Source organism: Dama dama, chromosome 10 (assembly GCF_033118175.1).
Source record: "Dama dama isolate Ldn47 chromosome 10, ASM3311817v1, whole genome shotgun sequence".
Lineage (NCBI taxonomy): Eukaryota > Metazoa > Chordata > Mammalia > Artiodactyla > Cervidae > Dama > Dama dama.
In genome coordinates this window covers 11393924-11406941 of record NC_083690.1, presented here as the reverse complement: position 1 = coordinate 11406941, position 13018 = coordinate 11393924, and the positions used below count along the sequence as shown (strand labels likewise).

Here is a 13018-nt window from a genome sequence, read left to right as displayed (position 1 = left end):
GAGGTGGACTCGTGCATCAGGTGTTGAAACCAAACAATAAAAGCCCTCTGGGGCCCAGCTCTGATAGATAAATAATTCACAATGAAAATAAAATCCCCTTGCCCCCAGCTCTTTCTGGTTGGTCCCGTGGTTACCACAGAATTCAGTTTTGACCTCTCCTTCAGTCTGGGGGCTTCCCTGCTGGCTCAGACAGTAAAGAAACCACCTGCAATGCAAGAGATACAGGTTTGATCCCTGGGTCAGGAAGATGCCCCTGGAGAATTCCATGGACAGAGGAGCCTGGTGGGCTACAGTCTATGGGGTTGCAAAGAGTCAGACATGATTGAGGGAATACACTTTCACTTTCCCTTCAGCCTAGGGTGTCCTCTGGCCACGCTTTGAGGGCCTTCGCTTGCTAAGAAGCCACTCACGAGTGTCCAGGATCTCTCTTTGGTATGTGAAAGAGACTCAGAAGCAGGTGCTCCCCGCACGGAAGGATATCTGTGGGCCACTGGCCACCTGGTGACCTGTCTAGGCGGGTTCCTTCCCCTTCTGGTGACGGTCACTCTGCCTGTGCGGGCCTGGAGCCTCAGCTGGGGCCTTGGCCCTGATGGGCTGTTTCTTGGAGACAGACCAGCCCTTGGGCCTGTATTTGCAAGAATGGAATTGACAGGTAGATCCCAGAGAGGTGGGGGAAAGGAATGGACTTGTCGCCAGCCAGACCCTGGACTGGGCCTTGGGGAACTGACCCAAAGGCCACCTTCTCCAGGGAGCCCTCTAGTCAGCCCCTCATTCTTGGGCTTTCACCCACAGTGATGACTCCTCTGGGAGCCTTTGGCCCTGCCTGCAGCCCCCAGCTCATAGTTCATAACGGGCCGCTTATCTGCGTGGTCCTCTGACAGACTCAGCCTCCCCACCAGCTTGTACATTCCAGGCTTTAGGACCTGCGCACAGTAGGAACTCAACAAAAATCTATTCCTTTGGAAAAAGTGAATCTGTCGGGGGTGGGGTACCAAGGCGGAGGCAGTCAGAGGCAGAGGGAAGAGCCTCTTGGGCAGGGTGCGGGGGCTGGGTTGGTGGAGAGACCCTACTGAGTTCGTTCGGGTCAGACGTCCGCGTGACTGAGGGCCCCATGGGAAGCTGAGGAAATTCGTGTTTGGGATAAACACGGGCCTCTTTCAAACCCAGGCAGGAAACGCAGGGTCCCCTGGGCTGGACTGAGGGCGGAGGCAGAAAGCGCAACGGAGCGCCAAGAGTTTCACACCCTCCTCTGGGGGTGAACCCATGGCTGAGGACCCGTGGCCGTCTGGGGTCCGTTTTGGGCCTGACTGGAGGCCGCTGGGCTCCCCGCTGCAGGAGCTGCGCAGTGACCGGGCCTCTGTGAGTGGGCCGAGGCTCCTCGGCTGGCTCGAGAGCAACGGTGAGCTTCGGGCGGGGAGATGCCTGCACCACACTGGCAGTCTCCAGCCGGGAGCGGGACAATGCCCAGGTCTCGGGGGCGCCCCCTGGAGGCACTGGGGACAGACGCAGGGAGACGGCGAGGCGTGCTGGGTCGTCTCCGCGCCTGGGGCAGGGCTCCCAACCTCGGAGGCTGGGCTCCTACCTGGGCCGCCTGCCAACAGCGGCAGCATCCTGGCCAAGCTGCGAGACCCCTATGAGCCCCCGTGGTTTTCAGCTTCTCAGTGTGAGGCACACGGTGGCAGAATTCAATGGGCAGGTGTCTGTAAAGTGCTTGTGAGCCGCACGCCTGACACGTGGATTTGGGGAGCAGCGCCTACTGGGGCTCCCTGTGGCGCGGGCACACCCAGAGGGCTGGGCGTGGGGGCCCAGGCCACACTGATGGCTGATAGTGTGAAGGTCATCTCTGCTTTTCATGGACGAAAGTCAAAGTGTTATCGCTCAGTCTCTTGACTCCTTGTGACCCCATGGACTGCAGCCCAGCCTGCCAGGTTCTTCTGTCCATGGGATTCTCCAGGCAAGAACACTGGAGTGGGTAGCCAGGCCCTTCCCTTCTCAGGGGATCTCCCATTTCGTTCTCCAGGGAATCTTCCTGACCCAGGGATCGAACCCGGGTCTCCTGCATTGGCAGGCGGATTCTTTACTGTCTGAGCCATACAATTCCAGGTTTCAACCCCATGGGTCAGAGAAAAAGAACACTGGGCTCATCTCCTAGTGGACAGCATTTCCTGAGTGTTTTTGTGAGCAAATCCTGACACGCACAGTGTGGCTTCAAGAGCACAGAAGCCCTGGACTTTGCTAATTCTGGCTGCAGAGGGCCTGGCAGCTACTTTCCACCCTGGGAACTTCCTGGACTCAGAAGGCTCTGGAAACACAAGGCCAGGGATGCTTCTGGGCCAGCACTGCGCCCTCAAAGCCCACTTTGAGGACAAGCGCCCCCGCGGCTGGGCTGCAGCTGTTTGCTGTCCAGGCTGGAAGGGCTGCGGGGTGAGGCCCTGGCCGGAACGCCTGCCCAGCTGACCCTGCGGGGGAAAGTCTGATGACTTCCAAATCGGAAGCCTGAACACTGGGCCACCACCTGGGCGGACATCTAACCGGGACACGGGAAGAAGGGTACCCGTCCCAATAGAAGCCTCCCGCCTTGTTTCATCCAGCAAGGCTGGGTAGGACACCAGGCAGAGGCTGTCATCATCGGGGTAGACCTGCCCCCCTAGGGAACATGGAAACGCCATGGGCTGTTTTCTGGATGGACCTGGCGGCTGGAGGTTGGGCATCACGAGGAAGTGAGCAGAGACCCTCCTGGGGCCTGCCGCCCCAGCCCCGGCGCACCCTCTCCTTGCGGGGATCAACAGCTGGCTCCTCAGTTGAGAGGGAAGCGCCAGCCGCCCCACAGGCCGGCCCTGCATCGGGAGGTGAGTTATTTCAGTGTCTGCAGAGATCTGGACGGGTAGGCTGGGCCCCAGGCTTTTACTGTCAGGCAGCATAAAAAATAGGGCCTCCAATGCCCGCCTCTGCAGGCCTGCCGGGGACACACGGATCGGGAGCAGACAGCTGGGGCCAGACCATCACTCATCTACCTGACAGCGGCTAACAGCCCCCGTGTTTCAGCGAGGAGGAGACACGTCATTGGCACCGAGCAGGGGGTTGTGGGGGGTAGGGTCGGAGGCCAAGAACAAAGAAACTAGCGCAAAGTGCAAGGTGGGCAAGATGCCGAGCCCCAGGGGCCACACTCGGGTGGACCTCTGCACACCCAGGCCTGACTTTGATAGCATGGTTCTCTTCTGGCTTCAGCTGGAGGCAAAGAAGTGTATGGCTCTTTGGTTCATTTAGCTGTCGGCTGCGCCTCCTTAAACACAAAAGGAAGGCGTACACAGCGGCGCCAGGAAGAGACCTTTCACCCAAAATGCAATTGGAAGTCTGTGTGTGTGGGCGCATTCGACACAGACACAGAATGGTGCACACGCCAGAGCACGCGGGCACACACGTGTCATGTCAACACATGACCCTGCTCTCGGGCCCTCAAAGCCAGCATGAGCCCAGGCTTCAGGGGGAGGCTGAGGGCTGTCCTTGGCTTCTGAGAAAGCTCTGTCTGGATTTCCCAGCTACGAGCCTGGGAACGGCAGCAGCAACTGCCTGGACACGCAGCCAACCTTCAGTCGGGCTCAGAAATAGCTCAGAAAGGGCGGCCGTCTCTCCCCGGGGTTGGGGCAGGGAGGGGAGCAGGTGCCGAGTGGAAGGGGGCTCTAAGTGAGGTGGCTTGAGGGTGACCTTGCTGCTGAGGCCCTCGTGAATGTCCATCAGAGATGGAGGTAAGGGATGCTCATGGGAGGAGGGGCGGGGGTGCCCTGAGCCACAGGCGTGGAGACCAGGCACGGTTAACCCTTTGCTGAGAACAGTGGAAACTGAAAACTCTGGACAGAGGGCTGGGCGCCCAAGGGGATCTCTGCCTCTGGTGCTGAGTGGCGGGTGGCCAGGGGCCCTCAATTTCCCGGCACCGTGGTGGCTCCCTCCCCGACACACTGCTTTTGTCAAGACCTGTCAATCCATCAGTCAACAAGGGTGTGTGCAGGCGTCCCTGAAATAACAGTGGGTGGGGGCTCTGGAGGGGACCCCTCAGGAACAGGGAATGACACTGAGGGTCCCCAGGTGGGGGTGCAGACCAGAGTTATGGAGGTCCCTCAGATCAGAGAGGTCCGGGCCCTACAGACCCATGGGTCACCCGCAGGGGTGTAAAGCAGCGGGCAGGCGCAAGGCCCTGCTCCTCTGGCTGTGTTCAGGAGCCGTGGTGCTCAGGAAACAAGTCTGGCATCTTCATTTCTGGGATCTCACACGCTGCAGCCAGGGGCTCACGTATGAGGGTCTCAGAGAGCTGGGCAGACCACGTGCGTGTCTCATGCCAGGCTCCTTGCACACAGGGTCTCTCTGCGCCACACCTGTGCTGTGTCAGTCATAGGAGGGCAAGCTGTGACTCCTGCCCATCCTGACAAGACTCCCCAAAAGACCGTCAAGAGGCATCCCCTGGTCACAGACGACTGGACGGCCCCAAACCAATTTAAAGAGGAAATTGGTATGTTATGGAAGGGGAAAAAAAAAATTAGAGACACGATTCTTTTGCCAGAGTTCAAAGCATCACGTCTGGGAGACCCCTCCTTGCGATACCTAAGACTCTGGAGGTGACAGTGGGATGAATTGAGGCTGGGTCGCCCGCTGCCCACCCCTCCAGCTCTGCGGCCCGGGCACCAGCCCGTGAAGGGAACCATTCCTCGCCTGCTGGGGGCCGAGCCAGCCACCCACTGCTGACGGCACGCTGGAGTGGACGTGGAACCCCGAGTGGCAGAGTCCCCAGACACGGCGGCGAGGGGCAGCCAGGGACCTCAGGGGGTGGGGTCGCAGCGTTTCCTGAAGTCCCGCCCCACCGCACCGTGTTCCGCGGCCAATACCTGCGGGGCTCTGGGCGGCTGAGGGGGTGGATGATGAGCTGGCGCCTCCAGAGTCGCAGTGGCTGGTGCTCCCGCTGCCGCTGGGGCTCCCGCTGGCCGACGGTGAGGGCGAGGACAGGGAGGACGAGCTGTGCTGGTTTATGCACTGGGCCACGGCGAAGCCTGCAAGGCAAGGCGGGAAGCTGTGACCCAGCGGGGCCGCCAGCTGGCCTGGCAGCGGGGGCCGCCTCCCCGGGGACTGTGTGTGAGGTCCTGGGCAGGGGGCAAGCCCCCGTCTTGAAGAGGAGGGCTAACTGACCCAAAGCCAGCTCCTTCACGGTCTGGGTCTGCTCCCCAGAGTTAGTTGAACTCGCCAGGCACGGGATGGGCCTGGACATACCTCGATGCCGTTTTGTGGGTGAGGGTACAGACAGCCATAGAGCCCAGGGCGCGTGTGTGTGCACGAGGGCGTGGGTGGGTGCGTCGCTGAGCCATAAATCAGTGCCTGATGCTGGCTTAGCATCGCGCCAGCTGCACCCTTGAAGAGGACTCAGCCTCGGGGCTCAGAGGCTTCCTGGTGACGCTTGCGGAGGGACTCGGGACACCCTCGCCACCAAACCGCGGGGCCTCTGCTCACGTGGCCGAGTCCTGCCAGAAGCAGGGTGCCAGACCTGAGCTCTGAAGCCGCCCTGGGCGGAAGGGGAGACCCTGAAGATGCCCCCTACCAGGGACTCGGCTCTGCCCTGGCGGGTCTGGCGTAAAGTTTGGTGCGGGAGGGATGCAAGTTCTGGTGAAAAGCAGGCAATTGCAGTTTGGCTTGTTCCTCTGAGCAACTCTGGGGTTGAGGATGGGGCTGCGGCCTGCCCAGCCCGAGGGAGCGGAGGGCCCTGCATTTTGGAGACTCACAGACCCTGGCAAGCCCTGCCTGGCTCAGCACCAGGACACGCGCCAGTGTCTGTCCCAGCTGTGAGCGTGAGGGGCGTGGGTCACCGACCTCTCCCCACCCGGCTGCTGTGGGGAGAATGCCCACCCAGCCTGCTCGGCCCTGGGTGCTGGGCGTGTGGTGGGAGCGGGCTATTCTGAACGAGCCACTCCGGAGCGCCCGGAGGGAGACTCCTGCCTCCTGTACAGGGCTTTTCTAAAGGCACGTGGCTCCGGATCTTATCCACGAACCGCCCGGGGAGCTCCCACGGAACAGACTTCTTGTGGACGCTCCTGGGAGCCCAGGCAGGCTGTGCTGGCTCCTGCCTCAGTCCCCCGGGAGCTCTGTGCCCCTGCTTCTGCAGCAGGTTGGGGTGGGGATGCGGGCAGGGCCTTCTCCCCGCTGACAGCAGGGTCCCCGACCTCCTGGCCAGTCACATCAAGCCTCCCCAGCCCTAGCGCACTCCTCCGGCCCCAAGCCCCACGCGCGCCCGCCGCCAGCGCCCACTGCCACTTCTCCCGGCAGGTTCTCCAGACCTGACCCGGCCTTGCTCAGAACTCAGGCACTGTCCAGCAGGGGTCCGAGAACTAAGGCCCTCTGTTTGGTAAGGCAAGTTCGACTGGAACACGGCCGGGCCCTTTGCGTACATTCTGCCCTCGGCTGCTCGCAAGCTACACTGGCAACACCGAGTCGCTCCAAGAGCGGCCGCCAGCAGGGCCCCAAAGCCTGAAATGCTTCGCTCCCGACCCTGGATGGGAACAGCGGGCATGGCCTGGGAGAGGGTGGGGGCACCAGGGAAGCCTGGGTTCCATCCTGGTCCACTCGCTTTCCAGCCCTAGGGCTCTGGCCAGTCTCCCCACTTCTCCAAGCCTCCTTGCCTCCACCCCCTGGTGGGCAGGTCTGGGTGGAGCAGGGGTGGGGGTGGGGTGGGGTGAGGGAGTTAGCAAGGGGACCCGATGCTCTGTTCCCACCTCAGGACTTGGGGGAACCCACACCCAGCTGCCCCTGTGGAGCAGCTCTTTTGTCCTGATGTTTGTTTAAAATTATTTTTGTCTGAGGATCAGAAGCTGGGTCTATTTATACCCCCAGCGATGTGTTGGCATGCGGATGTGAAGCCTGGAGGGGGCGTGGCGGTAAGCTCCCCGCCCCCGCCCCCACCCCCGGCAGAGCAGGGCAGGACTTCGCAGGAAGAGACTGGGGAGGTGGGGTCGGGGCCTCAGCTTAACTACCCCGAACATCAAGGCAAATCCAGACCGGGAGTCAGGAAGATTCCCGGGGGTGGGAAGGGGTGTGGGCAGCCACAACTCCAGAGAACCAGCTTAATAGTGGCTGACTTCTTAATCACTTCAAGCGGTAAACCCCCAAGTATACAAGCTGTTTACTTGCCTCGAAAATGAATCACTCCCTAACAAATCAAAATGTCAGGATGGCTTTCCCTGAGCGGCTTATGTATCAGAACCGTGAACGGAGGGGGCCAGAGAGTATGGGACCTGAGTTGAGGGTAAGCCGACCCTGTTACACTCTGGACAATGCCCCAACCTCGATGGTTTGGCAGTCACCAAGGCGGTCACCTACCCCTTCTCTTAAGACACACGTCTTCTCTGTCTTCTCTCTCAAGCTCTTTAAAGCCCTGATTTATTATGGTAAGACATGTGGGGTGGAGTGCATGGGGGAGCCAAAGAGACGCTAAGACTGCAGGCAGGACAGCCAAGTTCTTTCATGAAGGGAACGGATTCGGGGTCAAGCCATAGATGGACAAAAAATATGGTGCACCTCCGGCAGATGCTAAGAGTTAGAGACAAAAGGAACCCCACCAACTGCTGATAACACCCATTCGCGGGTCTAGCTGGGTGGAGGCGGCTGAAGGCCTCTCTCCCTGGCCTGCTGCTCCTCTCCGTCCATGGCGTGGGGACCCAGAAAGCCTTGGTGATGTCTTCTGTTTGCTTGTTTGCTTTTTAGCCCAGTAGCCCCCTGTGCAGTTTCCTCCAGCTCCTCCCCAAATCGAGCTGGCAACATTTTGAGAGCCGGTTCGACCAAGGGCGCAGCAGAGAACTCAGGGAAAGCGCCAGCGGTCGGGGCTCTGGGCCTCCCGCTCTTGCTTCATCCTGTTCTCGATGAACTAGCTTTGCCGGGAGTGCCAACGGGCTCTCTGGGCGCGAGTTAAACACACATGGGCTGCCAAGTACTTGCAAACTCACAGATGCGCCAGAGATAATGAGACCAGGGCACAGGCAAACAGGCCTCTGTGAGAGCTCCCCCAGCAGATAAAATTCTTGGCCCTTCCCAAGAAGGTCTCAAGAATAGCCTGTGAGATGTGAATGGAAAGGCCGTATGGATCTTCATGCCATCCGGCTGATCCCACCTTTAGAAACGGATGCTGTGAAGGCACTGTGAGTGGTTGCATGGATATTCAGAGCACTGGCGCATGTGACAGGGAGCTGGTGACAGCCGAAGCTGGTGACAGTTAAACAAAAGCCAAGTAAATCCTCCCACGCCCGGGTGACGAAATCCTTGGCGGCTGTCAAACATGGTGGTACAAAAGAAGATGAAGTGTGGAGGGAAACGCTCAAGACATAGTAAATAAAAGAAGGTTTGAAAAAGCATGTCCCATCTGCTCCCACTGTTGTAAATAAATAAATAAATAAATAAAAGATTTAAAAAAAAAAAGATCTGCCTTCTGATGTGGGGGACATGGGTTTGATCCCTGGTCTGGGAAGGGAAAAAAATAAGATCATGGCATCTAGTCCCATCACTTCATGGCAAATAGAAGGGGGAAAAAGTGGAAACAGTGGCAGATTTTACCTTCTTGGGCTCCAAAATCACTGCAGATGGTGACTGTAGCCATGAAATTAAAAGACGCTTGCTCCCTGGAAGAAAAACTATGATAAACCTAGACAACATATTAAAAAGCAGAGACATCACTTTACGGACAAAGGTCCAGATAGTCAAAGCTATGGTTTTTCCAGTAGTCATGCATGAATGTGAAAGTTGGACCATAAAGAAGGCTGAGTGCTGAAGAACTGATGCTTTGGAATTGTAGTGCTGGAGAAGGCTCTTGAGAGTCCCTTTGATTGAAAGAAGATCAAACCAGTCATTGCTAAAGGAAATCAACCCTGAATATTCATTGGAAGGACTGATGCTGAAGCTGAAGCTCCAATACTTTGGACACCTCATGTGAAGAGCCGACTCATTGGAAAAGACCCTGATGCTGGGAAAGACTGAGGGCAGGAGGAGAAGGGGACGACAGAGGATGAGATGGTTGGATCTCACCTGATCTCATCCACAACTGGCTGGATGGCATCACCAACTCAACGGACATGAGTCTGAGCAAATGCCAGGAGATAGTGAAGGACAGGGAAGCCTGGCGTGCTGCAGTCCATGGGGACACAAAGAGTTGGACACAACTTAGCGACTGAACAACAGCCGCCATGTAGCCATGGAGCAACTAAGCCCATGAGCTGCAACTAGAGAAAGCCCTCAAAAAGCAATGAAATGTAGTGCAGCCAAAAATTAAAAAAAAAAAAAGACTTTCCTCATTAAAAAAAAAAAAAGTTGCTGCCAATTCATCTCAAACTTTTCACCAAAAAAAAAAAAAAAAAAAAAAAATTCAGACTCTGTATCTTTCCTTGTACGGAAAGAACAGTGTTAGTTGCTCAGTCACGTCTGACTCTTTGCAACCCCATGGACTGCAGCCATCCATTCATGGGATTCTCCATCCAGGCTTCTCCATCCATGGGGTTTTCCAGGCAAGCTCACTGGAGTGGGTTGCCATCTCCTTCTCCAGGGGATCTTCCGACCCAGGGCTGGAACCTGGGTCTCCTACGCTGCAGGCACACTCTTTACCAACTGAGTCGCCAGGGAAGCGCTCTCCTTTGTACCGGGAGCGGAGCAAACAGACTGGAGTGGAAGTCGTGGGGGCACCAGGCGGTTTACTAGGGTGAGTTTTAATTTTTTTGGTGCTTGTCTGAATTTTCCAGGACTTCTACCACGCACAGCACTTTTAACCAGAAAAAGAGGGGAAGGATGAAGGAAGGCACCCGGGGGCAGGCGGAAGCTGCCGGGTCCCTAACATAGACCTTCGATCTGTCCTGGCCTCTGGAGCTCTCTCCCCTGGAATCACTAAGAACCGGCCCAAAGCTGGGGCCAGACGCGATACTCCGGAGCAGGCGGGACAATGGTGAAATGCATTCCCCGCTTTCCAGGAGCCCCAGGCTTTACAGGGTCAGGCCGGGGTCTTCCTGCTGCCCTCTGGCCCTGTTCTGACAGTTATTCTGGGAAGATGAACTCATGAGTAACTCTCTGGCATTTGTCAAGCACACACACAAAATACCACGAAAAGGTCAGTCTGCTATTTTAAGTCCGCTGATAGAGGGAGGGCTGGTCTGCAGGTCAGGACCCCTCATGATCTTGGATGGGCCCCCCATTCTCTGTGAGTCTGTACGTTTTTATGAGAAACACAGTACAGTGAGTGAGGCTCTCTGCGCTTAAATGGTCAGTTTTCTTTTTCCCTATAAATTTGATTTGAATCCCAGAGCCTTTTGTGGACGTGGGGAAAGTGGAAGACACTGAAAAGTGCACCCTGAATATACATTGTGCACCACTATTGTTGACAAACCTAGACAGCATGTTAAAAAGCAGAGACATCACTTTGCCGACAAAGGTCCAGATAGTCAAAGCTATGTCCAGCAGTCATGCACGGATGCAACAGCTGGATCATAAAGAAGGCTGAGCATCCAAGAGTTGATGCTTTCGAATTGGGATGAGATGGTTGGATGGCATCACTGACTCAATGGACGTGAATTTGAGCAAACTCTGGGAGATGGTGAAGGACAGGGAAGGCTGGTGTGCTGCAGTCCGTGGGGTCGCAAAGAGTCGGACACGACTGAGTAACAACAACAACGCTGTTGCCTTTGGGTGGAACACCCACTAAGCTGTCCCCCCTGAGAGCAAGGTTGCCACAGAAGGCAGTGTCCAGCACTAGCCAACTGCAGCCCAGAAGCTTGCAGGTGTGTTTGGCTTTGCTCACATCTCATTTGTGCTTTGCTTGATTTAGGCACTACCATTCATACATTGGGAGATTCTACATACAAGTCTGGGTTTCTGGCTTCTTAAAAAACAACGACCTGGCATCACTGGGACCTATTCCCACGTGGCAGCAACTGGAAGAAGTGAGCAGTTCCCTTCCCCTCCCTAACTTGCCTGCTGCTCGTAGGCATTTCAGTTATGAATCTCTGCTCTTTATCTTTGGATTCTTGGTCAAATCCATGGGACCTGGAGAAGGAAGTTCCAACCCCCAGTGACCTTTCGTCAGCTCCCTCCTCCAGCCCTACCCCTCACCTTTCCAATCAGTGGGGGCCGGGGAGGGCCTGTGTAGATGGGGCCCCTGCCTCCTGCAGCCCAGGGAGGTCTCGGACTGAGTGACACGAATCCATTGCTTGGACCTCCCTGGTGGTCCAATGGTCAAGAATCCGCCTGCCAACGCAGGGAACATGGATTCAATGTGGTCTGGGAAGATCCCGCATGCCACAGGGCAACTGACCCCATGTGCTACAACCACTGAAACCTGTGCGCCCCAGAGCCTGTGCTCCGCAACAAGGGAAGCCACTGCAGTGAGAAGCCAGAGCACCGCAACTAGAGAGCAGCCTTGCTGTCTGCAACTAGAGAAAGCCCAGTTTCAGCAACGAAGACCCAGTGCAGCCAAAAAAAAAAAAAAAAGAGAACGACTTGCTCTTGGCCTCAGCTAGGCTGTTCCCTCAGTTTGGAATTCCCTTTGGCCTCTTTTCTGCCTTCACAAATCCCTTCCCTATCTTTTAAGGCTCAGACAGCTCTGGGCCAGCTTGGGCAAGGGTTTCTGCAGTCAGTGGGGCTAAGTGTTCTTTCCCCTGTGCTCCCAAAGCCTAGCCTGTCCAGCCTTGGGGCCCCATCAGCCCACATAAGGCATATGCCCAAGTAGGGCAGAAGCAACTTGACTGCAAAGTTGCTTTGCTATTATGTGCAACAACTATCATTATTTCAACAGCTAGCACCTGGAATCCTCGGGGGTTCGGAGTGCTTTGAACAGTGTTTCTGATACTGTGAGCTTTCCCCCAGTACCGATTCTCCCCTTCATCGCAATTATAGAATCTGGCAACGAGGCACAGCCCTGTGACTGAGCAGTGGCCAATGAGATAGAAATGAAAGTGACATGTTTGGTTTCTAGGAAGGGTTCTTCAAAGGAAAGAGGTATGCTTTCCTCCATTCTGCTTCCTGAAACATGGATGCAGTGGTTGGAACTCCAGCAGCTATCATGGCCCATAAGGATGAATCACATACTAGGGACAGCAGAGCATTGGGCAGGAAGGATCTTGGGTCCCTGATGCTTTTGTGGAGCCCCTGACTCCCTTCATCCAGGATTCCACTCCCTTAGAGGTATATAAACCCTTTGGGATTTTTGTCTTCTGTGCAGTTGGACCTAATCTTAACTGCCAGTTGTTAAAAAACTTCGGTAATGCAGGGGTGTGAGCTGAGCTCTGTAGGGACAAGGGACTGGCTGGCCCTTGCACTTCCTGGGGGAAATCTGGGGTGGTAGAGTAAGGAAAAACAGGGGAAGGAGCAATTGAGAGGGGACCTTCCCCACGACCCCACAAATCTTTAGGCAATATTCCTTCAGCTCTTTTCTTCTGCGGTGCAAGTGGCCTTTTTGGGGGAGTACATAGGAAAGGAACCGAGTTCCCATCTGGGTTCACACCAGGCCACACAAAGATGACGCACAAGGGCCAAGACCTGGAAGCAGCCAGGACCATGAGAGAGTCAAGGGTGGGGAGGATTGCACGTGTGCGGGCAAGAGGACCGAGGGGTCTGAGCCAAAGTTTCCTAAACCCTGGAGAAGCAAGGAGGCCCCAGCTGACCTCTGCAGTCTGCCCAGAACTTGTGCTGTTCTGCGTACTATGATTCTATATAAGAGATACTGGTTATGTGACTGACATGCCACTCTATCAGGTTGAAGACTGGAAAATCTGAAAACTACCTGAGCATGTGGGAGATTCAACAGAGACCTTTCAGAGAGCTGAAGGGGCGGGAACCCCACTGGTTTAGACTTCATCTCAGGGACTGTGACCACTGAACGGCAGCAACCTCACCCTAGAGCCTCACCCGTTATAGGCACTCCTACAGATCACCTGCTTCCAGGGAGGATGCAAGGTGGCTGACATCTTAAAAACCAAACCCAGATAAATGCCATGGCTACTAAATACTAAAACTA

General features: G+C 56.3%; 1 protein-coding gene across 9 annotated transcripts in view; it reads right to left on the bottom strand.

The window, feature by feature from the left end:
- The window catches only part of CLEC16A (C-type lectin domain containing 16A), a 239612-nt gene that overhangs the window by 16347 nt on the left and 210247 nt on the right, over positions 1–13018 (bottom strand). For 7 of the 9 annotated variants that reach the window (XM_061152825.1, XM_061152827.1, XM_061152828.1 and 4 more), the window contains one exon: positions 4878–5039. The exons of the other annotated variants lie outside the window; for them this stretch is intronic. In XM_061152825.1, the coding sequence (XP_061008808.1) occupies positions 4878–5039 (162 nt within the window). The remainder of the gene's footprint in view (positions 1–4877; positions 5040–13018) is intronic. 9 annotated transcript variants of the gene reach the window in all.